Source organism: Ixodes scapularis, unplaced genomic scaffold, assembly GCF_016920785.2.
Source record: "Ixodes scapularis isolate PalLabHiFi unplaced genomic scaffold, ASM1692078v2 PGA_scaffold2__306_contigs__length_199485367, whole genome shotgun sequence".
Classification (NCBI taxonomy): Eukaryota; Metazoa; Arthropoda; class Arachnida; order Ixodida; family Ixodidae; genus Ixodes; species Ixodes scapularis.
The window spans coordinates 190,509,400-190,537,301 of NW_024609857.1; the positions used below are offsets into that span (position 1 = coordinate 190,509,400).

Genomic DNA, 27,902 nt, shown 5'->3' on the forward strand with positions numbered 1-27,902 from the left:
GACATAACTTAAATTACTTTCTCTTTATTTCCCAGAGCCACGCTTGTCCGCAGACCGACACCTTAGTGTAAGGCGCTTATAAAACTGTAAAAAACACTCTGGTCTTCCAAGAACAAAAGAGAGCGTCCACACATCTGACACATAGCTAATGCGTGGCACATGCAACCGTTGCAGGCCAATAAATAAGGGGGTGCACACACCTAAAATAATCGGGGAAATATGCGCGTCCGCCAGCGGGACATCCACTCTTCAATCGTTTTATCACACAGCGATCAGATCGGCAAGCTACAAGCAGAGCTACAAAGACTGCTCAGCAGTTTCTTTCACAATCACATGAAATGAGAACTCCCCAAACATAACCTTCGGGACACGGGAAGTGTTTGGCAACTACCAAAACTGTATGTGCGCTTTTCAAACTCTAGCTCAGAGCAAACCCATTCGTTGCACCAAAAATGAAAATAAAAAAAAACAGCAGGGAACTGTCACTTCCACTCACAAAGTTTGTCAACAACACTCCGTCCAAAAGCAAGCGTCCAAGTGCACAAACCGCAAAAAACTAAAACTGACAAAGGCGAGTTTGATTATGAAAAGCGACCTCCATAGCTGCAGCGTTTTTCGCCGCGGCGATTCGTGTACAACAGACTATCGGGAAATATGTTGGACACACGTCATAAGGAATCACTTTGTAGTGCAATGGCACCTACAACACAGAGCACGGAAGAGGGAACGGAGCGGTGTCTTGGATACACGGTGCAGTACCTCACACACCAAAAGATTGTGTACTTTGGCAACTTGAGGAAAGCAAAGGCATATACCAGCATGCCCTCACGAGGATTTGGTGCGACAGCTGATGAAAAGCAGCGGGCCAATGGAGGAAGCAAAGAGGACAGTTTGTTGCCAGCATCCATGCGATCGATGACCGGCTGATCAACGCGAGGAGCGAAGTCGCATCACATCGGCATCTTGAAGATTGCGACTCTCCACACACTAAGAGGCAGTACTCTGGCTTTGCCAAACACAGTCACATTTGGTTTTATGTGCTTCAAAGTCACCCAGCTAGATCATACTTTCTATCTTTACGCGCTAGACCACACGACACAGTTAGCGTGTATGCGACATCGGCACTTTTCACATCTTGCTAAAACAGGGTATTGACGAGCGCCAAGTCTTACAACTTAAGGTGGAGCCCTTCACAATCACTCACCACCGCATTAGTAGTTTTGATGAGAATCTTTCAATTCCGAAGGGAAATAGAAAAAAAACAAAAAAAAACAGCAATCACATTTCTGCTAACCGAATGCACCACCCCCAAAGTGTCTTTTTTGTGTCTTAGTTTGTCAGTAGCATTGCATACAAGGCCACAGATATTAGGCTTATGCAGTGCACCGTGTACTGCTCGCTCTCACAGGAACATTGCTTTTTTTTCTGAGGCAGCTAAAGTTTGATACAGGTCTTGAAAAGAGAACAGGTTGCTTTTAAACCAGAGTCACTGGCTATATTTAGTGCGCATGGGCTTTGTTTCTGGGACCGCTTTGAGACCCTCGAATGTCCCGAAGCTGTTAGTTCCCAAGTCTTGCGGAGCAATTTGGGACGGGTGCAACGCAACGAACACGCGGGGGCAACACCAAAGGCAGACCAAACCTCCATCTTTAAAAGAAAAGCGGCTCTCACATCCTCCGAGACTGTTGACATTTAACAGCTTTGGACAATGAGCAGAGCCAATGACATATGTCCCGAAGAAAACAAAGAAATGAGTTTTCAAAAATGACACGCATGATTTGCAAATGAAGTATATACTTAAAAAGTTGTAATTCCCCCAACACAGCTCCAAAGGCCCACCAAAGAATGACTACAGCAGTTCCTCGCAGCATAGCGATACTATCATCCCCACCATGAAAATGGCATTTCTCTGAAATGGGAACAATAAGAAAACGCGGCGCGCCGAGGGCGTGCACGCTGGCCGCAACACGCAGATCGAGCTGCTCCCAAAATCGCTCTCAAGATGGAGGCTGTGTCGTATGCTGCATGTCAGTGTGTTTCAAACTACAGCAGTAACTCTCGACGTTTCTCCGGCAACTACCAGAAGGTGCTGCAATGGTGCTCTGTAGAGACAAAGAAGCAGTAATTTCCCAGAATGCGTGAGCTGTAGCAAAAAATAAGCGAGCAAGAGCTAATCACATTCAAGAAGTCAAGCTGCCTCCTGTAGTCCTTTTTGCAAACCCACGTGGTGCCTGGAACTCCTCTCCAACTTGTGAGTTTACACCGTTCTCAGTTCCGGTCCCTCGATTCTTAGCCCGGCAACGTTACACCCCTGTCGTGCCTTTTTAAGACCCTGGCCAGATCGCAGCAGCGAAGGCAAATGTAGCAGGCGCCCTGCTCTGCTGCAAGTTTCGCTCCAGCTCGACGTTCAAAAGAAGATTCGACAGTCAATGGTCGGAGCGCCGTGACGACAGTGACACCAACATACTTTTTTGCCGAAACTTCTATGATTGACCGCCGGGAGCGTGACATCAGACGGCGTGTCGCACCGACTCCCGCGACGTCATTTGTCGACACTTTCGATACACAAGCAGCGTGGGACGCCAAAGGCAAGAGTTGAAGTGTTCCAGCCACCATAATACGAGCGAAGGGTGCACCCGATAAAGTGTTCCGCATGCCATGCAATTCCGAAAGGCTGCCACCCCTTTCTTCCGAATGAATAGTGCCGGATGAAGAGAACCGACGCTTGGCCCACCTTCCCAGATTCGTGGAATGTCCAATGAGACTTTTTTCGGAATGTGCGACAGTCCAAAACTAGGCCAATTACGGGAAAATGCCGAGTCACGTGAATGTGCACTAACTGAATATTTGACTGCGATCGTAGTGCAAGAACGTATAAAGAAAAACACCTGCTGCAAGCGAGTTCTCAAGATTCCTTACTATCCTGTCACACTTTGTGTTCATCGACAAGCAGTTAACTTGTTGGTCATTTGCTCGGTCGCCTGAGTGTAAAAGTGCAGAAATAGCAGCACGACACGGACGATGGCGACAATTTTCCCGCGGTACAACAGCTTTCGACAACACAGACAAGAAACAAACTGCGATGGTCAATGTATGTTACTGAGTTCGGTGGCAAAGTAAATTTTGCCTCGCAGTACACTGACGACACGTATAGCTTCAATGGTAGAGTGCCCAAACTGTTGTAACATGTTTTTCTAGTTGTTTTTTTTAAAGGATCTAGTGAAATTGAGGTTTGACAAATGCCATTCAAGTTTCAACAATAATCAAGCCCGACGTACAATTGAGATCCGATGCATGGTTTCGCTCAAGGGATATTCCACTTTGGGTTCATTATTAAAGTCAAAGATGAGAATCTAGATGTTTATTAAATGGGCCAGTAAAGTCCGACCTGTGCCAAGCTGCCGCAATCTGCAAATTCTAGTGAGCGACATGCGGTGCAATCATAAGCGCAGTCAGCAGTGTAGTCGTAGCACACCCAACACTGAGCTTTTACTATGACAAAGACTTTACCCCTTCTTGTGCTATCACTTTTCAGGCAAAACCTGAAGGTGGCGCCAGCTTGTATCACGTGGTTAGAAACATATCTGACAACGCGAGACCAATGTTGTCCGTCAGAACCAAAGTTCAATTTCTGATCATGTCGAAAGCGAGGCCGCACAAAACATATTTTCTCATTGTGAACAAAGCAACGTAGGGCCACTCATTAGTACTTATTAGTGTGAAATCATCTGCCATCCTGGAACTTTTTGGAACTGAGTGGATCTACCCTTTTATAATTACAGAAAGCATTTGTTTGAAAGGCCACACCTACATATACACTCGCACTGAAAGTAGAATTGCCGGTAATGATCACCCACATTACTGCTAGCAAGAAAGAAAAAAAAGTGGAAGCCGTTTACAACTCCCTGTAACGCCGAATTAGAGCGCAGCTCTTGAGGAGGAGTAGGGAAGGGTATTGAGGGGGGGGGGGGGGGTCACGTGACCTGGAGGGTGTCACGTGACCTCGGCGGGTTACGTGACCCCCCAGGGAAATTTTTCCGCTAGATTTAGCGGGGAAATTTACCCTAAATGCACCGCGCAGTTATGCGGACGGCGACGCCGACGCCGCTCGAGCCGGAAACGGGCGCCTAAGAGCTGCGCTCTAAATGTGTCCACTCGCTCGTAGAGAGAAACATTAATATCAAGACCACATGTGGACATCTAAAATTGTTTCAAAACCTCTGGAGCTTCTACTAGCGAATGAAGAGATCACAAAGAAGACAGGATCACAAAGCACGCAAAATCTAGTGAAAATGAAACAGATAGCGATTAGTCTGATGACCCCATGCAAATGATTACTGAATCAAGCGGAAGGTTGTGCCACCTAACTGTCAGCGGTGGCAGAGAAAGACACATGACCCACTGATGGGGGGGGGGTCACCAGGGCTGTCCCCATAGGAGTCAAAATTGTTCCAGACATACTGTAAATTATTTTCTGTGTCGATTCGTTAAATGCATCATGTTAAATTTTAAAATCATTGAAAGTAGGGACCAACCTTGTTGTCTGCCTCCACTCTGCTACGATCACATTCAGGTTTGAAGTGTCTGCAATTTGTGGCATATTCTTTCGTGCTGCAAGAGTTCAAGGTGGCCATCCACATGCTGATTGCTAATCTTTTCTTCTTTATACCCTTTTCCTGTTGCACCCCTCAAAAGGTTGCCCAACTCATTTCAAAGTTTATACCCCACCTGGGAAGGACAAAATAAATAAGAAAAGCAAACCGAATGCCACAATTATTTACACGGAGGAAGATTGATCTGCCTTTGAGATACGTCAATGCTTGTCGAATGCCAGTGCAGTATGACCACTACCTTGGGTTTTTGTTAACACGCATCATGCAGTAATTACACGAGAGCATGCTGGTACTATGCTTTTCCACACAAAAAGCAGCAACAGTATGCAACTTTAAGATCCTAGCTTTTATACATACCAAGCAGAACTTTGGAACCAGAGATTCAGAGATATATCGAGGGCTATGGCCTGCAAGTGTCCGTTAAAGGTGGTTGCCCACACACCATACACATCCATGGTTCTCACCCATGAAGCTTCATTCGTGAGCAGATTAAAATATATATGTATATGAAACGAGAATATGTGCACAGGATGGCTTAAAGAAGGATAGTCGAGATGCTGAAAATTTTTGCCAAACTCACTTCGCTCAAAAAGCTGAGGCCGTCTACACCAGGGGTCTCAAACTCGTCCGAGTGTGGGGGCCAGACAGCCCACTCCCGAAAGGTTGAGGGCCGACAAGGGGGCGGTTATATTTTTAAACTTTTGGGAAAAAAAATACAGCAATGGTGTTTCATGTTGCAAAGCAGCCGACTCTCCCAGCGACACATCAGCGGTTTTCTAGGGGAGGAACCTCGTGCTTTCTGTAAACTCGCCATCTTGCCAGTGACATCTTTACTTTTGATTTGCTTATACGACTACTATGGGCACACAATTGATGTGATAAAAAGATTTCAAATGCTAATGAACTGGCATTTCTTGATAGAACGGGAGCAAGCTCACTGTTCTCACCCTGTCACGCAATTCACTAGGTTCAAAAGGAATGGGAATATGATCCCTTCATACAACAGTTTTTGCTTCTCCGGCACTTTTTATAGCAACATTAAAAGAGAATTCTTAAGATTTTATTGGTACCGTTTGACGGCTAGAAGCTCGAGATCTTAGCTTTATTTTTGGCAATCCCTCCTGCCGAGAAACAGTACTTGCAGTCAAGCTGCGTCCTTGAGTAAAGGACGCAGCTTGTAGCCTAGTAAAGGTCGTGCTTGAAGCCCAGTAAAGGTCGTGCTTGTAGCCTAGTAAAGGTATTTTCGTTCCAGTTGATTTGTGAGAAAGGGCTGCGTAAGAAGCACCTTTTTAGACAAAGCAATACCAAGTCCAAAATAACAAAATAGTGGAAAATATGCAAACACATTGTATGAGCAGAGCGGAGCGCCTTTCCGAGCGGGAATGAATCTACGATACGACACTATTATTTACGGCGAATGTAGTGCTTGAGGCATGGGAACGGGGCTCACAGCCACGGGATGCTCAAGGGCTGCGTGTTTGAGACCCCTGGTTTACAGCAATGACACGCTACCAGAGCGAGTCTCCCTATTTAGCTTTGGATCAGGGACCAACCTCATCGTCTGCCTCCTCTTTGCTACGATCGCAGCTTGGCCGCAATAGGCTGCATCCAAAAAAGGTGGCTCGTCGTTGCTCCTCGCTTCGGGCAATGCGTACGACCGACTCAAATGCTTGGCATCTTCGACGGTTTTTGCATCCATCGTGCACCCAGAGGGATGCGATCCAACTCACTCGCTTGACAGGCACAGGGTGCATCGTGTCGCCGCGGACGCCACACGAGCAACGCAGAGGCACTCTGCAGTCTCTAAAGCTGCGACCACGTGCGGGCCTTGTCGAAAGTCCAGGATCCCTCTTCGGCAAAACTATATGGCACCCGGAACGCGTCTCCGAGTGGCGCGCTTGGCACATCTTAAAGGGTGGCCCTTTGACTTTTGCCCAACGACGTCGTGAAAGTTTCACGCCGTGGCCGACCATGATCCTGGCTGAAGGCGCGTTCCACGCGCCGTAGCGAAACTCGTATCAGATGGAAAAGTGACTCTGGGACGAGAGGAGTGACACGGGGATTCGACACATACGCGCGAGTGCGGGAAAGCCGAAATCTCAAAAACGAATGGGTGCTAACAAATTGTTTTTTGATCTCAGGAGAGATTGGCGTGTGCAATGCTTTGTACAGGTACATGTGAGATGAAGTATGGCTCTGGCTATGTACAAGACCCATCTGACCAGGTGCACTCGTGGAAGAGAAGTGCAGCGTGCATAAACAACAGTTCAGGTGCAAGAGGTCCTTATCATTTGCCTTGCGTGGCTTGCATCCGACGCAGCCACCGGAAGATGCCCGCGTCACCGCCGGCGTCTTCACGTTTGCGCGTAGCACTTGCTTCTCCGTGGGGACCCCTTGCATGGAGCACCCACACCAGCATAGCGGGAGGCCAGGGACCTTGACTTTTCGATGTCTCTACCAACGTAACTGTCATCTGGAAGCTCAATCATGGAGCTTTTACGTTACATTATAAAATAAAATAAGAGGCAGGTTCGCTTTACGCGAGCTAGATGCCCTACTTGTACCCACGGGGAATCTCACACGGTCCGCCGAACGACTCCCACATCTCCAAACCAATGGTTGCATTAAGGACATTTCTAAAGGTTTCCGAGAGCCAAAAGACGCTCTACGTTGTGGAAATACCACGTTCCTTCCCACAATCTCTTCACCGCATCTTTGTAAAAAAAAAAAAAGAAAAGATGTCTTTGGCAGCCGCCATCTCTCCGGCAACGTAATCGCTCCAGCAGACTGCAATTGAGCAGACTAGACCAGCACACCGAAGTGAGTCTCGGACGAGCGCCACTCCAGTCCTTCGAGCGGCACCAGAACCAGGCCCTCCCGGGTTGACGCAAGAGTTCCACAAGGACGCCGCTTTCTTTCCTGGCCCTACCTGAGCCCCTGGTTGCACTTGATGAACATGAGGTTCTCGAAGGTGACCCCGTTGAGCCGGAAGTCGGCCGGGTTGGCCACCCTGCCCCCGACGCGGCACATGCGCAGGACGTGGGCGGCCGTGGCCGGCACGCCGAGCATCCTGCCGGCCATCGCGGCCAGCTTGGGGTACTGTCCCTGGTGCTGCCTCCAGAACTCGAGCGGGCAGCCCCCCTCCGGCAGGCACGGGGTGGCCAGGTAGCTGCTCACCTCCCAGCACTGGGGGTGGGCCGCGGCCGTCCCCGGTCCCTCCCCCTGGCTCGTCTCGGGGCCGCTCATGTAGCGGAACAGCTTGCTCTTTCGCTGCTCCTCTCGCGGCGGGTCCTCCCCGCCCCCCGCCCCGTTGTTGGCGCCGCCGCTCTCCGCCTGCCGGATCTTGGCGCCCAGGAGCGCCGTGAGCCGCCGCGTCTCGGCCTCCTCCGAACACCAGCGCAGCTTGAACCGGGGGTCCAGCATGGAACAGAGCGCGAAGGTCTCGCTGGCCTCGAACTTGGCCAACCGGTTGCCGAGGGCCGCCGCCAGACGCCCCGCGGCCGAGGCCAGCCGGAAGGGGCGGGCCGCCTCCAGGTGCGCCCGGAGGCCTCGGATGCAGGGCACCACGTAGCTGGCGGTGATGCGACCCTCTCCGCGGCTCAGGTTGAAGGCCTCCTCAAATGGCTCCATGAGCTCGGCCAGCTCTCGTAGCGTCTCCACGTCCTCGGGCACGAAGCCCAGGGCGGGGGCCGCCAGCTGGAGGGTGTCGAGGGATGCGTTGGCGGTGGCGCGCACTACCCGCAGCTGGCCGTGCCACGTGGAGCAGCCGTACTCCACGGCCTGGCGGACCCCGTCCAGCGTGCCTTGGGGCAGGGCGCGGGCCAGGTCCACCAGTCCGCTCACCTGGAAGGAAAGGGCGGAGTTTGTCCTTGCTGCGCGCGTCAAGCAATACCTAACTGGCTACCTCGCGACCGATGCATGTGATCGGCTCACGAAAGTGGAGTCTTCGATGCCACCGTATCAGTCAAATTTCAGATGCAGTCGCGATTCCCATCGGCACATCAGCGTGAAGTGGAATGGCACTGTATAGCTTGGCTTGAAAAATATGACACTCCGATACTGAGACAGTGTGTTTTGAGACAGTCACCCTCGTCTTAAGGCCTGTCCAAACAGGATACCACAAAACTCACGACTCCGGCAAATCGTGCCGCGCTCCGCTTCCGGCTGTCGGGGGGAAATTTCCCCCCATCAAAGCTCCCGGGGGGAAACTTCTTTCCGACAAATGTCCCCCTCGCTTCCTCCACGGCGGCCTTGCTCTCCTCATCACCTGGGTCCGGAGTGCCACTCACACGCTTTGTTGGCTGTCGGTCAATCGCTCAAGGCCTCCGCTCACAATACGGAACCGCGTCGGACGCCATCACGACGAAAGTGAATCTCAACAAAGAAAGCTGATCCGAGGCGGGCGAAACGCACCCTTCGACGCAGGAATGTACCAAATCCACCTGAAGCCGGACCTCCTTGGCCTTCGAGCCGAGGCGACGGCGGTACGCGAGGGCTTTGGCGAGGTGAGCCAGATGCAGGTGGCGTGTGACGTCAGAGAAAAGTGGAGGAGGTGAGGAAAGAAGCCGTGATCGTGAAAATTTTCACGACTCCTGCAAAAATGTTCACGTATCTCCAACAAATCGTAAAAATAGAAGCGTCCGCTTCAATTTTCACGATTTGCGAAGTCGTGCGTTTTGTAGTGTCCTGTTTGGACACCCCTTTAAAGGGCCCCTGAAAAGAAAAAGAATGTTTTTTAAAACAGTCTCGTTGGGACAGTGTCAAAAAATTATTTTACGCGAAAAAAATATTTTTTAGAGCAATATTGACGGCGCGAGATTTATTTCAAATTCTGCGTGCAAAGTCCATGAAGTCACGGAATGGTCATACACTCTTCCCACCCCAATGAGATGGCCATACACTCTCTTCACCTTAACATGATTTAATTTTCATTTAATTTAATATACTTTTATAGCGCCCGGTAGGGGCTTTACATAAGAGGGGGAAAAAACAACAATACACATTCAAATCAACGAGAGTTAGGAATCCTTTCCTCTTTTTTTTACGTATTGTAAAGAGTGGCAATTGCGGAACGAAATCTAGCAGACTCTTTTACTGTTACAATGTCGTCGGGGAGGGAATTCCAGTCTCATATAGATAACTGTAACGGAGAAAATTTGAAGGTGCTAGTTCTAGGAGTGGCGAGCTGAAGTTTCTGCGAGTTGTCTGTGTGTGCCGAGACGTGGTTGGCAGCTGGGCGATATTTTTCTTTCTTTGAGGGTGAATGATAGTACAGGTGATGAAGGGCAGTTAGTCGAGTTATTTTACGTCAGTCTGCAAGAAGGGGTGTACTAGTTTGTTGTTTTAGTGTTGTTATACTTGTACGGGTATAATTTCGGAGAACGAAGCGGGTGGCTCGGTTTTGAATGGCTTCTAACTTGTCAATGAGATATGAGTGATGCGGGTTCCAGATGAGAGATCCGTATTGCATCTGGGGACGAAGAAGACATGTGTATGCAATCAGTTTTGTTTCCCGTGTTGCCAAGTGTAAGTGACGTCTTAGAAAGCCTAAAGTTTGATTAGCCTTTGCCATGACATGGTTAACTTTTTGGAGTCATGTGTCGGGTGACCCCCGGCAAAAAAATATTTAGGTTCTGGTCAAATATCGGGGTTCCCCGACAGGCCCATTTCTCCTTTGCAGTCAGGTGTCGGGCACGCCCCTTTCAACTTGCGCCATCTGTCATCGGGAATGTAGACTAGACTTTCTTAGTTTCTTCGCCCTCCGAAAGGTGCCGCAAGTGACGCTGCACATTTTTGTTTTTTTGCGAAATGCGCGGGCGGGAATGTTGCGTGCCCTTTTACGAGTTCAACATGGCAGCCTTTACTCCTTCCGCATTTTACGGAAAGGCTTGCGACTCAAGTGACAGTGAATGTGATTTTAGCGGAGAAGACACCTATGATCCAAAGGAGGCCTCTGAGATAGTCTCTGATGAGTCCTCAGAGAATGACGGTGACAGCACCGAGAGTGAGGAGGAGACGTACGCCTACGCCATCGCTTCTTCAAGCTGGGCACCCAACTTGGATTCAGATGAAGATTTCGAAACTCACCGTTTTACAGTATAAAATCCAGGTCCCTGAGCGGTACAACCGAAGCCCACAAGTGAGCTCGAATACTTCCAGTCATTTTTCACAGACGCCTTGATGATTGATATCGTCAATGAGACAAAGCGCTATGCCAAACAAAAAATTGCGAAGCTTCGAGTACTTCCTTCCCAGTCACTCTGGCACTCTTGGCAGGACGTCACGCTGGACGAGTTCAAGGCATTTTTAGGAGTGCTGATGAATATGGCATTGAACGAAAAACCCTGCGTGAAGGACTATTTCTCCAAAGAATGGCTGACCATGGTACCGTTCTTCACGGATATGTTCAGTCGGACGCGCTTTCTCCAGATTTTCTGGATGTTACACGTTTCGCCACCTGAAACCCCTGCTGCTCCTGCCACCAGAGCAGGGAAAGTGAAAAGGATTGTCGACTACATTGACACAAAATGCAGGGAAAATTTTGTTCCTGGACCCAAGATTATCATCGACAAAAGCACGGTTGGCTTCAAAGGTCGCGTGCTCTTCAAGTGCTACAATCCTCAAAAGCCAACAAAATGGGGGCTCAGGATTTACGTTCTTGAAGACAGTGCTACCGGCTATGTCAGCGCTCTACTACCGTACTACGGCAGTGTGACCACGCAAAGTTTGATCCGGAGCGACCTTCCTTTCACAAGCCGCGTCGTCACTCGCCTAGTTGACAAGGTGCTGAGCTCGGTGCAGGGAACGGGTTTTCACCTGTACATTGACAGGTACTACACATCGCCTCAACTGGCGGAAGAACTTCTGAAACTAGAAATAACGACAACTGGCACAGTCATGACAACTCGCAAAGACATGCCACCTCAGCTCAAAAAGAAAAAAAATGAAGAAAGGCTCCATACTTGCCTATCAAAAGGACGACAAGGTGATGGCTCTCGCCTGGCAAGACAAGCGACAAGCACAAGGACATACAGACAATTGACAGAAGGCTTGCTGGAGGAGACGTAACCACTGTGGAGAAACCAATTGTGGTACTTGACTACACACAGAACATGGGAGCAGTCGATCGTGCAGATCAGTATCCTGTGCTAGCTATGCTTTCACCAGAAAGTCTGTGAAGTGGTGGCGTAAGCTATTTTTTTGGTTGCTGGAAGTGGGAGTCGTCAACAGCTACATCCTCTTCTGCCTCGAAAAAATCAGCCAAGGCGAGCAAGCGCCGCAGCACCTCACGTTTCGGAAAGCATTGATAAAAGACCTTGTTGGAAATGTCCACAATCAGCCAAGGAAATGGGGGGCGCTCTTCCGATGGAGACTGCGAAGAGAGACTGAGTGGAAAGAACCACTTTATTTATAAACTCGATGGAAGCAAAAGCAAGGACTGCGCCGTCTGCAGCGACAAAAAAACCAAGGGGCAACGGCGCGAAACAGTGTTCTACTGCAAAACCTGCACTCGTTAACCTGGCCTGCACCCTGCCGCTTGCTTTGAAAAGTACCGCACGCTGCGCAAGTGCCGCTAGCATTTCAAGAACTGAAAGCACCCAGGAGAATGCAGAGTTATTTTCAATTGAACATATTATTATATTAAAATAAAAACGTTAAATTTGAAGTCACTTGTTGCTTGCATCATTTTTGCATAAACTAATTCTGACCTGAGGGGCCACCAAGGGGAAAACTCACATGACCCCAAAAGGTTAATATGTGGTTCCCACGAAAGGTTGGGCGTGAAATGAAGTTCGAGATATTTACATGTGTGAACATTTTCAATGGGGACACTGAAAAGGGTGTAGATAAATTGTGTTGATGAGCATTTATTATTGGAGTTCAGATATTTTGTTTTGGAAACATTAATTTGCAACTGCCACTCTTCACACCTTGGTGATGGCCAAGTCGATCCACCTCTCCTCCACGTGCCCAAAATGACAAGCAGGAAAACAAGTGAAAAGGAGGTGACTACCGACTAAAGCACGTCTTATTTATTTATTTATTTATTTATTTACCCTCAGGGCCAGAGGCGTTACAGAGGGGAGTGGGTATTAACAAGGTACAACACAACATACAGCATAAAACAGAAAATATTATACAGTAGTTATGGCTCTTTACAAAAAAATATTGGAAACGGCAGTTTTAAAACACTCGATATCGGGGATTTCGGCAATGGCTCCGGGAAGGTGATTCCACATTGTTGAGGCACTAGGAATAAAAGACTCGTAAAAATGTTTAGTACGACAAGAAGGAATGGCAACTTTATGACGGTGATCGATGCGTGCTGAAATGTAATGAGTAGGGGTGTGCGAATACTCGAATATACGAATTCGAATCGAATAGAAAGTTCCCGAATAATTCGATTCGCGAATCGAATTCCTAGTATTCGGTCACTCGAATATTCGATATATTCGGCCAAAGACGCGCGGTCGCCGCGGAGCTGACAAAAAAAGCCGTTTTTCCCCCCGATGTAAGCGCCGTGATGTTAGACAAACCATGCGAAAAACAGCTCTTGGTCCTACCATTCCACAAAAATCTAACGCACAGGTTAGTAAAAAGAAAAGTAACGAACGCCACGAACTTTATAGTACGCAGATTTACTCACGATCGTGATACAACTTGCCCTTGAATCACAACCGAAACATCCCGTTTGCGCCGCTTCCAGAGAGGAATTGGGAGGCCGAAATCCCGCGCCATGCCTAATTCTTTTCACGAGTAAAGCCCCTCGTTTCAAATTGAAGCACCGATGTAAAACACACTTGCCGCACTCACAGAAATCGGCGACTGCACGAACACAGAATAAAACCAGCCGAGTTATCGTCGTCGTTCTTTTGGAACCTCAAGCCGCAAATTCTGATTCGGAACGAAACGAAACACGGAAAGGGAAAATAGTGTGCCTAGATTTTAGAGGGTTTCCAACCGTTCGATAGCCGCGTTTGAATTACGAATTGCGAGAAGGTGACGAAAAAACGAAAGCGTCGATCGGGATCGGGCAGACAGGCAGGGCAGGGAGAGTAGGCGTCGTCGCCCTTCTGTTTGCTCGCCTTTATCCTCGCGACAACACAACACATGCGCACTCCAATCTGCACTGGAGCCGTCTCCGTGGTTTCAGTTTCGCTTGCTCCCTCTTTTAAATCAAGGCTCTCTAAAACAGAATAGATAGACGGAAAAATGGATGCATAGCGGCAGTTAGACGGTGTCTTGCGCCACCAAACCACGCTTTTTTTTCTTATTTCAGATTATATTGTTTAAGCCTGTTTACTAAGATTTAACACCTATCTGTTTGTTTACGTGAAATAAAATCCCGGGTGCCCCTTTTCTTCCTTAAAATGAAAACCAAATATCGCAAAATGCCCCTTTTCTGAGATATGCAAACATTTATGAAAAAAAGTCGCGGTGTTAGGTTGGGCTTAAAAAAGGCATGCGTGGCTGTAACTTTGGGTTTTTTGTGACGTTTAGGGAAGATAGATTATATTTGTGCCATAAAATTGGATCTTTAGTGCCCAACATCAAACAGCAACTGCTTTTATTTATTTTTTTTTTCACCAGAATTTTTTTACATTTTAGCTTTTGTTCTGCACAAGATGCCTATTCTGCAACAGGCGCATACTCTGCACGTATAATAATCTCATTCGCAGCACACTTTGAAGAATTCCTACAAATAAAATCACTATTCGATATTCGATTCGATATTCGGCTTTTTTTTCTTGATTCGATTCGGTATTCGATTCGAAAACTACTATTCGGTATTCGCACACCCCTAGTAATGAGGTGTTGTTAGTAGTCTTTCTTTTAGAATCGGATTATTATGATATATCTTATGAAACAAGCACAGACGGAACATTTTTCTACGTTGTGAAAGAAGAGGTATTGATAGGCTAGACTTCATTGCGGTCACACTGGATGTACGATGATAATTTGAAAGAATGAAACGAGATGTGCGGTTCTGAATCGCTTCTAATTCGGAGATAAGTGATTCTTGACCAGGATCCCCAACCGAAGCTGCATAATGTCATGAATGTTAGAGTAAAACGTTTTTGGCATAAAATTAATTTTTGTGACACACATGTCCAAACCAGGTTGTTTAAAAAAAACATTTTCTTTTCCTTTTCAGTGCTCCTTAAAACACTGCAATTCCAATACGTGCAACCGAAAGACGTGCCCTCGTGCCTTGGACTCGGCATCGTGGGACATAACATGGTTAAAGAAACAATGAAGACAATTTTAATTAATTTGTTTAAATGGTGTTTTAGGCTTCTTAAGAACGTAGCACACTGCCCAATTTATTACAGACACTTGTGACAAATAATTCTGTGCCTAGGAAAGAACTGAAGAAACCGAAACTGAACTATCTCCGTTCCTATTTCAGGGCCTCCGAAAACGGAAGTGACGTAGGGAGTGACGTCAAGTGTGAACAGTCAGTATCGGTAACACATAGGAGATCGAGACTCTGGTTACCACGGTGGGTTATAACAGCGCGGTGGCGCGGTAGTTTTGTCGGACCTGTCAACGTGGACGACAATGCCACTTTCGCGAGCGAGTTCGGGCTCCCGTTCAGTGACCTAACACCAACAGAACGGGAGATGCTCTTAAGAATGCGGGACTCTGGAATGCCTCTTTACAAGGACGCCCCAGAATTGCCGCCGACCTCTCAGTCGCCGACCCAGTGTGATTCGTCGCCTCCCAGCTCGCCTACGCCACCGCAACGTCGTTACGGTACCACCAAAGGTGCTGTTCAAAGTCTTCTGACCGAAAAGGTAGCGAACAAATTCTGCAAGACAACGCCGTTCAACCAGCAATTCCGCAATGCTTCATCGCTTGGGAATACGTGAAAACTAGCGTCGCCCGAACAATCACGGATCTTCAGTCGACCGTATGAACAGCCTTCTACGACGCACAAATTTGGCATGACTACCGTTTTGCAGAACCCTTCGAGTGCCATGTTCCCAATGTACACGACACCGACATCTGAAAACAAAACCAAGCGCCTCCCGCGAGCTCCGCACTGTGTTCTTTTTTCATTTATTTTGTTTGCCCACAGTTGCTCGCTGCCCGTTTTGAGTCCAGCATAGCAAAGACAAAAATAATTATGCCGTTTTATTTATGGTTTAGTAATCATTTCTGGTCCGATTTATACTTTTCCTGGTTATTCCAGTGGAAATCAGAACAGCGTTCATAAAAATCACGAATCAAAACGTGACCGAGGGCACGTCTCTTGTTTTGACCAATCGCTGTTGCGCCTCTTATGACGTTGTGCTTCTAGGCCCTGCAACGTCACGCAAACTCCCCTTCTTGTGTCTTCTCCTGCAACTCTCGGGGTGTCGCCGCAATCGATCCCAGAACGATTATTACCGTGACTGTCTAACTAACAAGCGCCGGTTTCAGCTGAAATTTGGACAACATTGCCTGGGATGTGCCTGGAACCCAATGCAATTGGCAAAAAAATCATCCGAAATTGCTCTCATTCTTTCTTTAAACCGAACAGAACCACTCGGAGAAGTTGGATTGTATAAAGTGAACATAAAATTTATTGAACGGTAGTCAATTTGGAGACGCATGAGCCTCCTGCCTCCTGCAGTAGAATGGCGATTTGCCCAGAACGCCAGCACAGCTATTGGGAAGCATCGTGCCGTAGACGACAGAAATGCACACCTGCGTGCAATCTCCGTCCATGATCATTCCGGTACGAACGGCAACCAAACTCATGATATCCAAGCCCGCAGCATCAACATTCACTCTGAGGGCTGCCGAACAACGGCGTGTTGACGCGCTCGGCCACCGAACCTCCCCCTTTTCTTTTAGAACCTTGCACCCGTGCCTTTTTTCGCAAACTCCTAAGAACCGTCGGGACGCGAAAAATTCCGAGACGAAGGGTGAATACCTTGTTGACGGCACCCTCCAGGCAGAGGTCGTCTTGCAGCCCCTCGGCCACGCAGAGCTGGAGGGCCTCGGCGAAGCAGCCCAGCCCCTCGAGGCAAAAGGGCCCCTTGGAGTCGAGGGGGGGCGGCCTCCAGTCCCCCTCGGCCCCCGGCAGGGCCCCGGCCACCCCGGGCAGGGCGGCCCCGTCCTCGCAGGCCGAAAAGCCCGGCAGGCAGGTCTGGAAGCTGCGCACCACCCCAGCCGCCCCGTACACCGCCGCGTGGGCCACCTTGTCCGCCAGGCCATACTGGGACAGGGCCTCCGTGAGTAGCTGGTGCAGGCTCTCCGAAGGGTCTGCGTCCACGAAGTAGCGACCGGCCAGGAACACCGTGCGCAGCCGCCAGTTGAGGATGAAGTGGGCGCACACGCTCACGCAGCTCGTGTGGCCCAGCCACACGTCCTGGGTCAGCGACACGCTCTGGGCCGTCTCCAGCAGCAGCATGGCCCGCTGCTGCAGCCCCCAGCGACGCCCTGCACGGTCACGGCACACTCGGACGCGTGCCGACTCTTCGTCCAGATCGACGGGGGCTAAAGGCCGATTCGCACATTGGACAGTGCTTACGATCAAGCCCCATTAAAATCTCAAATCTCTTACGACGAGAGCAGAGCCATATCTAGGGAAGAGCTTGGCCAGCTGGTGTGGCTCATTGACAGCTTGTCTACAATGGCACTGACACGTCACGTGAACACCACGGCCACACCCATTTTGCCATCTTTGAGCCCAAATGACGCTGGTGACATATGCCCGTATGCTTAGTTCTCGGTTTTCTCCATTGTATGACTGTTTTATTCTGTTTTAAGTCATCCGCTAGCAGCATTTGGGCTATGTAGTGTCTGTTCAGGAACCATACTAAGTTAGTTTCCAATTACCTCGTCTATTCTCCCTCTGTACGCACTGCGACACCAGCCCGTTCATATGCTTCACAGTCGTTCGGTGCGTCGCACAAATTATGCTCGCGTAAATTGCATAATTTTTTTGTTCTAGTTGATGCTTCTTGTTATTTTAGTGGTACACAACGATAACAACTTCTAATTCACTGCCACGGGGCTTTCCGTAGAGTATACTGATAAGCGAGCGTAGAGAATGCCATCGTTGCCCATGTTTATTCGAAGAAACTTGTCTGTTAGACTGTAAAGTGAGCTAAAGCTTTTCGTCCAAGAGTTTCCAGGAGCTTCGTTTTTTCCTTATTGAATTTCCTCTTGACTCTGAGTCAGTGTGTCAAACGAGATAGCTTGATCGAAGAGATCGCTATGGCCACACCGTGCATGCTTACTGCGTGCCTCCACCAAACTCTTTCAGCAATGAAGCAGCAATTTTGCTATCCGACAATCTAGGAAGCCGGAAGGTTAAGAACAGAGAGAAAGAAAATAAATGAAGGTTGAGCGAGTTTGATGGCAATAAAAACGGTGCCGGCACTAGTGTTTGCCGTAACGTTAGAGCCATCTATTTCGTAATGGAAGGTTACGAAGTAAACACTGAGCGACTCAGCATCAGGTGGCTCTTTGCAAATGATAAGGTTGCTCGTTTTAATGGATTTTAAACTCAATTGATTGGCCGTTCCTAATGGCGCTGAGATCCCAGCGTCGATCATCATGCCATTCCATAAAAATTAATGGAAGATGGAAAGATAACAAAACTGCCTTTTTCATACAAACAATTATATTGATCGGAAGGCATCGATTCAATAATAAATTCATTCACTTCACAGTTTTGAGGTGAAGGCAGGGGAAAAAGCTTCACGGCCATTGGACGTCCCTGTCTCGTGCTGCAATTATTCACGTTACACATTACATGCGAGATTCTTGCAGCAGTTTGCTAATTGTTAAATTTGGTGTGGAGTTGATATCGATTTACTGGACAAAGACTTTTTGGACTACTTCTTGGCACAGAACCGACCAATTTCTCACCAGAAAACCTAAAAAATGAAGGCATGTATGCAGAAAACCGCACGGCCCTACATGCGCGTGCGTTAGCCTGGGATCAGTGGTCGTGGACAGGCCAGCGCTGTTTGCAAGGCATTTTCTGTTGCTAGGTGGTTGCTAGGCCTAACATCATGCACTTCTATGGGAGGAGCCTGGGAGGAGCTAAGGTACGGTGAGAGGTCATAGAGAACGAAAGATGTTCACTCTTCTCCTATCTATGGCCCTGGATGAGAGAATACATTGGCCTCTCCTATGGGTAGCTGTGGACTGTCAATTTTCATATCTTTCCTTTTCTTTGCACATTTTTTTTTTTTTTGCTAACTTGCAGTAACACGGAGGCACTCGAGGAAGAGGTTCGGCTGGCAGTCAACCTGTCAACTTCCGTTGCTGGCACTTAACCGGATATGGTTAAGTTCCAGCCATATAACGCATTCTCCGTTAAAAATGCAAGCGGATGCAAGGGCCATTGTGGTTGCAGCGTCCCATCTTCCACGTGCTTAAGTTGCTGTCGAAAGTCTGGCTTCAGAACAAGCTGCAACAGAAAACGCAGTCTGCCGCATCCGCCTCTGCCGCCCAAGGTTAACGAAGTCAGCGCACTAGCATTTTGACGCTGTCGCAGCGAGATAGAGCGACGGAACAAATCGGACACAATTGCTGCGCGAGTGTTCAGCTGAGCCTCGTGTTTGGAAAACGCACCGAAGGACGCTCGGCGTCAAGCCCGATTGCTGCATTGGCACCATCCTGGTATGCCGACGTCACGTAGAGGAGGCTGTTCACACACTGTGATTATTCCAGCTGGTGTTGGCCACGCCACCACTTAGATCATATATGGCAGCGGCATACCGAAGTGTGACGTCCTCGGTGGGAAATCGAGGGACCCCGAATGAGGACGTTGCAAGCGCAACAGCCAGTGATGCCTTCCAGGTACCATGGCACAGCCTAGGAAGACGCCGAAAAAGCCGCGGAGCCCACCTGGTAGGAGCCCGTAGACCAGCTGCGAGGCGGAAGGCGGCTCGTAGCCGGAGTCTAGCAGGCTGAGCAGGCGCCGAAACTCGCGCGTGTCCACCAGCCCGGGGTCCAGCAGGCTCCCCGCAAGGAGGTCCACCAGGGCCTCCGTCACCTGCTGCTGCCGCTGGTCCACGTATTGCTGCACGGGGTTGGGGGGACCTCCCAGGGGCGCCAGGGCCGCGGAGTCCGAGGGGCGCGGCAGGGCCCCCACTCCGCCCCCGCCATTGTCGTGGTACACCCCGGGGTGCTTGCGCTGCGTGGGGACGCTCGGATTGGTGGGAGGTATCGTTGTGGGTCGGATGCGCCGGCACAGCCGTGCGCTAACACTCGCTAGCCCGAATACAGACGGAAACTTTGTTTTACTATTCTTTCTGATTCGTTGCTCAATGACCGATCAAGTTGCCTAACCTTTTGATCAGTCACGTACCAATTGCGACAAATGCTCGCATTACTTGCGGGAATTTTCGTTTGAACATATTGTTACCCAAAATTTCAACCAGAAACAAACGGACAAGGAAAGGACAGACAAGCAAGTTGTGTGTGTTTGTCCCTTTTGTCTACAACGCTGTTCCACCAGAAGTAATTTCTTTATTTTCAATGTCTTTCTTGATTCAGATATTTTTCGTTTTAGAAAAAGCTTCGTTTTTGGGTTTGATATTAAAAACAAAAATCGGGGAACTAAAATCCGGCGCTTCGTTCCAAGCGTGTAATCAGAAAATAATCGTATTTTTCAAGAAATTATTTTGAATTTCAGATTTTTTCAGGTTATATTTAGAAAGATACCAATAATTAACAATACAGAGCTGGACGGAAGCGCCGAATAAACAGGGACAGAGAACTAGACTGAGACGAATCGCTTCATCTCTGTATACTTCTTCGTCCCTATTTGGCACTTCCATCCAGCGATGTACCAACTGGCCCATCTTTCTACCTTAATACAATAGAGAGCATTGATCAGTTTGCATATACGAAATTTCATTCTTTTTTCTTTTTTCACAATCAAGCCATAAGAGGACACAAGATATCATTGGAACAAGGTATAAGATATCACTTGGGCTTTTCGATTCTTCATAATCCTCGTGGCTTACATAGTCTTCTACATGTGCAGTGGGGAATAGGTGGCCATGGAATAGAGGTAACAAATTTTTATATAAGCTTCACCCTGCTGACAAAAACCGGTAAGCACGGGATGTGTGACAGGCCTTGCACTTATCAACGTTCGTCTGCAGGGCCCCCGGTGAAGGTTCTTCCTGCTGCTTCTGCCGTTTCTTATGTTCCCGATAAGCTTGCATACATTCTGCGGCCGTCTACCTAGTTGGTGCCATGGCAACGGTGGAAGAAAAAGGCGTCCGAATGGCTCCGCCTCGCCACGAGGCAAGTGTGTCGAAGATTCATCTCCATTTCTGACAAATGCCGCGAGACGGCGCAGTGTGAGAGCAGCTCGAGGAACTGTCTTTATTTGCCCATACATTTTCGAGGTCGAGAAGCGTGTGACTACGCCATGGAGGTAGGAAGTTCCTGGATGTGACTTGAGGCCACCAGAGGTGAAGCCAGAAGTGGGGGGGACACGCCCCCAACGATGACCAAAACCAAGAGACGATATTGGACGAAAAGGACAGCTGACTCAACAGCTGTGTTGGTCACCCTTGGGGTTCACGCGAGGGTGACCAAAAACGCTCTTCAGTCAGCTCTATTTTTCATCCAATAGAGTCCCCTGGTTTTGGTCATCGTTGTGTAGTGTTACTGAACCATTATTGGTTTTAAGAGGTACGGCGTACTTCTGTGAGTGGGAGCGGCGGCGCCCTTGTTCCGAGCGCGGCTGTTGTATCGTTGGCGCTGGAGAGTAAAGCGTCCAGAGATTGCTGTCTGAGACGCCGCGGAGTATGGTCATACCCTTTATTCTGCACGGTGTCAGATGTGACGACTCCTGCCGCCATTGCCGAAAGGCATGTATGAAGAGGACCAGTCGGACTCCAGAGGAGACTCCAGCGGCCAAGAGCCTTCCACTTCCACGCGATCGAAAATCATGAGCAGCATCCAACAGCCGCCCCCCTTCAACTTCAACAATCTGGCCGAGTGGCTGGTGTAGCTGGACGAGTTCGAAGACTACATGTTCACGTCCGGACTCAGCAAAAGAACCCAGGAGGCGCAGGTCAGATCCCTGCTATACTGTATGGGATGAAAGGTGAGAGAAATTCTGAAGACCTTTAACTTCACCGATGTCGAGTTCAAGAACTAGGAGCTCGTGAAGGGGAAGTACAACGCGCATTTTGTGCATTCAAAGAACATCGTGTACGAAAGCGCCACTTTCAACCAACGTGTATGGGGAGCGGAGGAGACAGTGGACCAGTTTGTTACCAAACTACACACCCTAGCGGCACGGTGCAAGTTAGCCAATTTGAAAGAAAGACTGATCCGCAACCGATTTATTCTAGGCCTCAGACGCAAAGCTGTCCGAAACACTTCAAATGAATGCTGAGTAAACGCTGGACACAGCTTTGGCAAAAGCCCGACTCAGAGGGACCGTGAAAAAGCAGCAAAAGGACCTGGCGAAAAATGAGCCTTAGCGACGCAGCGAGGGCGCTGCCTGGAATGCAGATGCCGTTTCCAAGCCGCTGTGCAGGAAAGATACGATGGTCAAAGCCGGGCCGCCGGTGCAAGCATGCAAGAATTGTGGATACGGTTCCCATTAGAAACATGACTGCCCAGCAAGAAACAAAGGATGTAATAAGTGCAAGAAAGTTAAACATTTCGCCAGGAAATACCAAAGCGCGCTATTGAGCTTGAGTAAGACGCACGTTGCAGAAGTGCAAGCGTCTGAAAGCTGTTTCTTCCTTGGAAGCGCATGCAAAAGTGGACCGAACATGCGTTCTGTGGTGACTGTGAACAAACATCCGTTCCCAGCAAAGATTGACTCAGGCGCTGATGTCACCGTCATTGGAGAAGACTTTGCTGGCAAGCCGCCAAGACTTCTACAAGCCGAGGATTTGAAGGGGCCAAACAAGAAAAGCCTGGACGTACTGGGGAAAGTTCACAGCTGTGGTCGAATGGAAAGGCTAAGTTTCACAAGAGATTATCTACGTCGTTTAAGATCTTAAACGCCACTGCTAAGAATGCCAGCAATCAAGTCCCTCAAGTTGGTTCGCTTTCTCAACGACGTCTCCCACAGCAAATCTGGAAACTAAAATATGTGCCCGGAAGTGTTCCAAGGTCTCGGAACGATCCCAGGGGAACACAAAATGCAGCTCAGGCCGGACACGGAACCGTTTGCAGTCGACACGCCAACACGGATTCCGTTTCTGATGAGACCAGCAGTCGAGAAGGAGCTGCAGAGACTCGAGGCCACTGGGTTCATCAGAAAAGTTCACGGCCCGACTGGCTGGTGTGCACCTATCATACACGTTCAGAAGCCATCAGACACCATCAGAATCTGCGTTGACCTAAATTTTCTGTGCGTCGAGAGCGATGCATCATGCCCACCGTGGAGGAAGTTCTTGCGAACATTGGTGAAGCAAAGTTTTTCTCCAAACTAGATGCAAACTCTTGATTTCACCAGATTGCCTTGTCCCCCGAGTCACAAAAGCTGACCACGTTTATAACACCATTTGGGAGATACTGCTACAGGAGGTTCAGCATACTTCCATGAGGGGGGGTGGGGCGGCAGCGCCCTTGTTTTGAGTGCTGCTGTTGTATCGCTGGCGCTGGACAATAAAGCGTCTAGAGAGCACTGTCTGAGACGCGGCGGAGTACGGTTGTACCCTTTATTCTACAGTTAGGGGCGTGGCCCTCCTCACTTCTGACTTCACCTCTGGTGGCCTCATGTCGCCTCCAGAAGCTTCCTATTTACATGTACTGCGCCCACACAAACGCCCCGTGGCGCCGCGTGAACGTACTTGCGCGTTGAGCCCCGATCCGACAGTGCTTAGTTGGGAGATGCGCAAAGCCCGAGTAGAATTTCGACCCTCTCAAATTTTTGGCCTTGTTTTGACGCCTCTTTCCTTTCTCCTTATATGGGGGTGGTGTGAACACACCTGTTTGCTCTCGCATGTGAGAGCGAACACCTTCTTTCAATAGTTCAATTGGCTCTTGGCTCACAATCTCAAAGTCGTCAATTTAAATCCTGCCGGATACATTTTTTTTTTTTAAATCTTCAACGTCTTTTTTATGGCCATACATACTTTGTATTATTCTGGCAGACGTGACGCTTTTTGGTGCTGGTAATTTGTTACGGTAAAATGTGGCACACTTTCATGATATACGGCTGGTAACACATTCTGCATTAAAAAAGAATCGATGGCTGATCTAAGCACTGCAGCTCAGAGAGCATGAAGCGAAAGCTCGCGCAGCAGAATCTGGGGATCCTGGGTTCAATACCCACCCCTGCCCATTTCAATCCGGATGAGCATCGTACCGGCGTGGAGTCGTGTACCACTACCGCGTGATGCACGTTAAAGACCCCAGGCTAGCAGTGGTACAACACTAGCTAAAAGTTTCTCATGTTTTAGTCAGCTCACTGAGGCTGACTGACCTCCAGCCATCTAAAAATACACGCGACAGAAATATTAATTATTTAGAATTTTAAATGCACAGCATCTCCGTCTCCAGTCAAGTTTTTGCACATAGCTGAATTGAAAGAACATTCTCTCAAAATCGCAGCTTACGCCTTCATTTTCAGAGCAATATCACTTCCGCTTGAAAGCAACAAAATATCGGCTGTTCCTTTTGAAACAAAAGTTTTGGGAGTAGTTATTTGTCCTTCTCTCTCTTTTCCTTTTTTTCTTGCACTGGTTGACAAGGGAAGAGAAGGGCACTTCTCTTCTCGTGTAAACCTACACATTTGACATAAAAGCAACATTTTGGGGCTCGATTTATGTCACTGCAGTTTATGGAGCCGTTAGAATCTACCGTAAAATACCGCGCATTTGCCCATTCCACATTAAGCGCCCATTCCCAAATTATTAAGATCTGAGAAAATATGCACAGTAGGTTGATATGTAACACTGATGACCGGACAAGCGCCCATCGCGATTATCTCTATATTTTGAGTGGGCGCTTGTCCGGTATTGTACGGTAGGTTCCTTTTCGAGGTCTGGAGCTAGCGTGCATCTTCCTGCCAAGCCTTGGTTTCCTAAGAGATATTTTCAGAGCATAGTAATTTGGAAAATGGCAAAATTCCATTTGAGAGTTAGAAACAAAATTGGGTTTAACCCGGTTTTTTAAGGAACATCATCAATGTGTAAATATTGAGTTTTACTTCAAAATGGAGGGCCCTACGTAAATAGAGGATGTATTTTTCTAAGACGGAAACTATACAAAAAAAGGACACTAAAAATAAATAATTTCTGCGGAATAACATTATCGATCGAGGTGCACGTTACAGCATAAGTATAAAGAAACAATTAGTGCCTTAATTAACTAAAATTTTCTAACTTTTAAATATTTTCTTAGCTGGCATATTTGAATTGTAGATTTGTATTTGTATCCCGTCATAAATAAAGGCTAGATGAGTTGTCAAATATTAGAATATATTTTATTCTTGAAGTAGTTTTGCGGAAAAACTTAATAATTTGGCACAAAAAAATGGAATTTTTTTTTCTAAATTCAACAACTTAGCTGGCCTACATAATAGGCGGCAAATCTGCAATTAAAATGTGCCAACAAAAATAGAAGTTGGTGAATTTTAGTTAATTAAGCCACTCATTTTTTCTTTACACTTGTGCCCTGATGTCTGCTGTGATAGATAACATCATTTTGCAGAAATAATTTTTTTTTTTTTTTTTTAATTTTCAGTGTTTTTTTTGTTTTGAATAATTTCAGCCTTAGAAAAACAAAACACCCTGTATACTGCAGCATTTACAATCTGAGCTATACACAAAAGGGATAAACATAAAAAAAAAAATTTAGAGATTTGTGCTTGCTCTATTGAGACAACGCATACTTTACACACCTTTGCCAATTTGAAGTTTACCGGAAAGAGAGCGTGAGAATGGGCTCTATTTCTGTTGCGGAAGTTTTTGGAGGGTCTGAGTTTTGTCGTCACTAAATTAGGAAGAAGTTCAAATACTGTTTGAAGCACCTCTCATTATGAAGCATGCCTTGCAATGAGTTTGAGGCATATTCAATCTAGTCTTAACTTACTAAGCTGGTTGCACTCCAAGTGCAGCACTCTGGGATGTTCTAGGGCATAATTGCAACGATTGAATGTGAGGACAGGCAACAAAATTGCTTGTCCCTATTTTGAACTGATGCTTATTTATTTAGAACATACTGCAGGCCTTTTGAAAAGGTCCCTGCAGGTTTTTTATGCCTGAATTTTTTTCATCCTGTCATTGTAAGTTTACTTTATCTGGGCAATGTAGTGGGGAGCATAGGCTAAAGGGACAGTGAAAATGAGGGAGAAAGGCAGGCCATATACATAGAGCAGGACAAGGTTGCAGACTTATAAGATCTGTTGTGCACAGCATGTCCTTCAGGCTCTTTGTCTTTTATGCAAGATGTCTTTTTCTAACCTCTAATTGTTTGTGTAATTCAAAGAAAAGTTGCTGTCCTGCAAGACCAAAAAGTAATGAAGCAATTCTTTTTAGGCTGCTGTGCTATGTAATTGATTGGCATAAAAAAGGCCCGTCCATAAAGGAATTTCAATTTGTTTCTTGTTAATACTATAACTTAATTATAGTATTTTTTCCATGGTAATGCAATTACCGCCATCCCCGACCCAACACTTTGTTACCTTCGATTGCAACATCTTGTTTCCTAGATTCAATTCATAGTTTCCTTTAGTTCACTCAAATATACCCTCTGTTTTCGCTTCAACTGTACTGTGCAGAAGGGTGTTGTGGGCATTAGGAAAGAAGAGAACGTCACTTTGAGGACTACATTGTCTGGGATTTCCATTTGGGTGTGTGGCATTATGGCAACACTATTATTAGAAGTGCACTCGCGACTTCGTTGCCGACACTGTCAAATTACCTCCTCAGTCGTTTGTGTTAATTAAGATCAGATCCCTGCACCGGTTTTCTAACGAGAATGCAGCACAGAAAACTCTAGATTACGAGAACGAGATGGTTATGCGTTAACGCGATCTTCACATTTGAGGTACATTAATAAATTTAAATTTATGTCTGTGCACAAGATAATTTAATTATGTCTTTCTTTGGTTAGCGCAATAAAATAAAGCTAAATTTTAGATACTCATGTGAAGGTAAGAAATACACAAAGGCCCCACAACAGAGAGGCCCAAACCAAGTTATGCACCTCCAAAGCCCCGATTGAACTGCAGGAATATTTTTCGACACTGACAATCCGTACAGCGTACCGTTTTCGTAAGGCATTTGCAGCGGTAGACTGCGCGTTTTCTCTGCAACGTTTCACTAATCTCTTGAACTCGTCAGGGTAGCGGCGACAACTGAATTCAATTAGGCGAGGCAAAACGAGTATGGCAAGCTCTTAATTCCATCGCGAGACTGCAAAGGACCGAGCCAACCGTCTAGTCAAACTTTTGCAAAGCGTTCGCGCAGGCCAGCTCCTTGCTTCATTGACAACAAACAACCACAAAACATGTCCCGATCACGAACATGTTTAGAACCGCCGCAATGACATCCCGAGAAAACTGCGACGCAAAACGGATGCGGCGTTTAAACAAAGGCAAACTCCGCACAGCGTCCTTTGTAAGCGCCGATCGCGTCGGCGGCGTCGGAGGTTGGCGTCTGTTTTAATCAAGAGGTGCTGTCAACAGCACGCCCAACCAAGACTTGCCTTCATGTGCGATATGAGGTTCGACGTGGCCCGTCGTGAAGCGCTGATCGACGTGTTGCACACCTTACATATTGCTCTGAAGTTCCCTTCTTCGGGCAGCGGGAATTCGGTGACATAAAACTCGAAAATGGGTGGTCGACCACCGCACCGATTACTCCAACTGTTCATGGTTGCAGACGCTCGCGGACGCTGCTCGTGCTGCTTGTCGTCTGCTTCAATTTTACGGGGGATTCAGCCGATCTTGCGCATTGTGTTTGCGACGCCCGACCTATAGGTTAGCGTGTTTGGTAACGAACGGCTTAACCATAGTAGCTTGCGCCTGTCGAATGTCATTATTGTGTTAGGTTTAGTCGACGCAATGAAGAAGCCATCATTAAATTTCCCCTACGCGAGCTCATTGGCTGTTGAACGAGCGAGTCTCGCCAACGCGCGTTGGAGATCGAGGACGCGCGAGACTGAACTGAGCCAGAAATAACGGCCATTTGGTGGTCGATTTTATGTCTTTTAGGACGGATGGATAAATAGATGCGGGCGGTAGCTTGCGCCATCTAGTCAAGACACCAACAATATGATTTATTCAGTCGCCCTTCTAAACCAATTCCATAGTACATATACGGCTCTGACCAATTCGCTTTCTTACTG

At 47.8% G+C, this 27,902-nt stretch overlaps 1 protein-coding gene across 1 annotated transcript; it reads right to left on the bottom strand.

The window, feature by feature from the left end:
• Positions 1 to 27,676, bottom strand: LOC8050615. Its single transcript, XM_029976662.4, has 4 exons — positions 27,261 to 27,676; positions 19,470 to 19,758; positions 16,537 to 17,045; positions 1 to 8,456 (listed from the first exon to the last, which is right to left on the bottom strand). The coding sequence occupies exons 1-4, from the start codon at positions 27,426 to 27,428 to the stop codon at positions 7,539 to 7,541; spliced, it is 1,884 nt and encodes a 627-aa protein (XP_029832522.2). The 5' UTR covers positions 27,429 to 27,676; the 3' UTR covers positions 1 to 7,538.
• Between the last annotated feature and the right edge of the window lie 226 nt (positions 27,677 to 27,902).

What these genes read in the sequence shown, in the direction of transcription:
- LOC8050615 (XM_029976662.4), bottom strand. Translation starts at nt 27,428, where the DNA reads ATGAACAGTTGGAGTAATCGGTGCGGTGGTCGACCACCCATTTTCGAG. An exon ending in ACCTCATATCGCACATGAAG is followed by an intron (nt 19,759 to 27,260) that starts GCAAGTCTTGGT and finishes GTCCCCACGCAG; the next exon opens with CGCAAGCACCCCGGGGTGTA. An exon ending in GGTCTACGGGCTCCTACCAG is followed by an intron (nt 17,046 to 19,469) that starts GTGGGCTCCGCG and finishes GTGACCGTGCAG; the next exon opens with GGCGTCGCTGGGGGCTGCAG.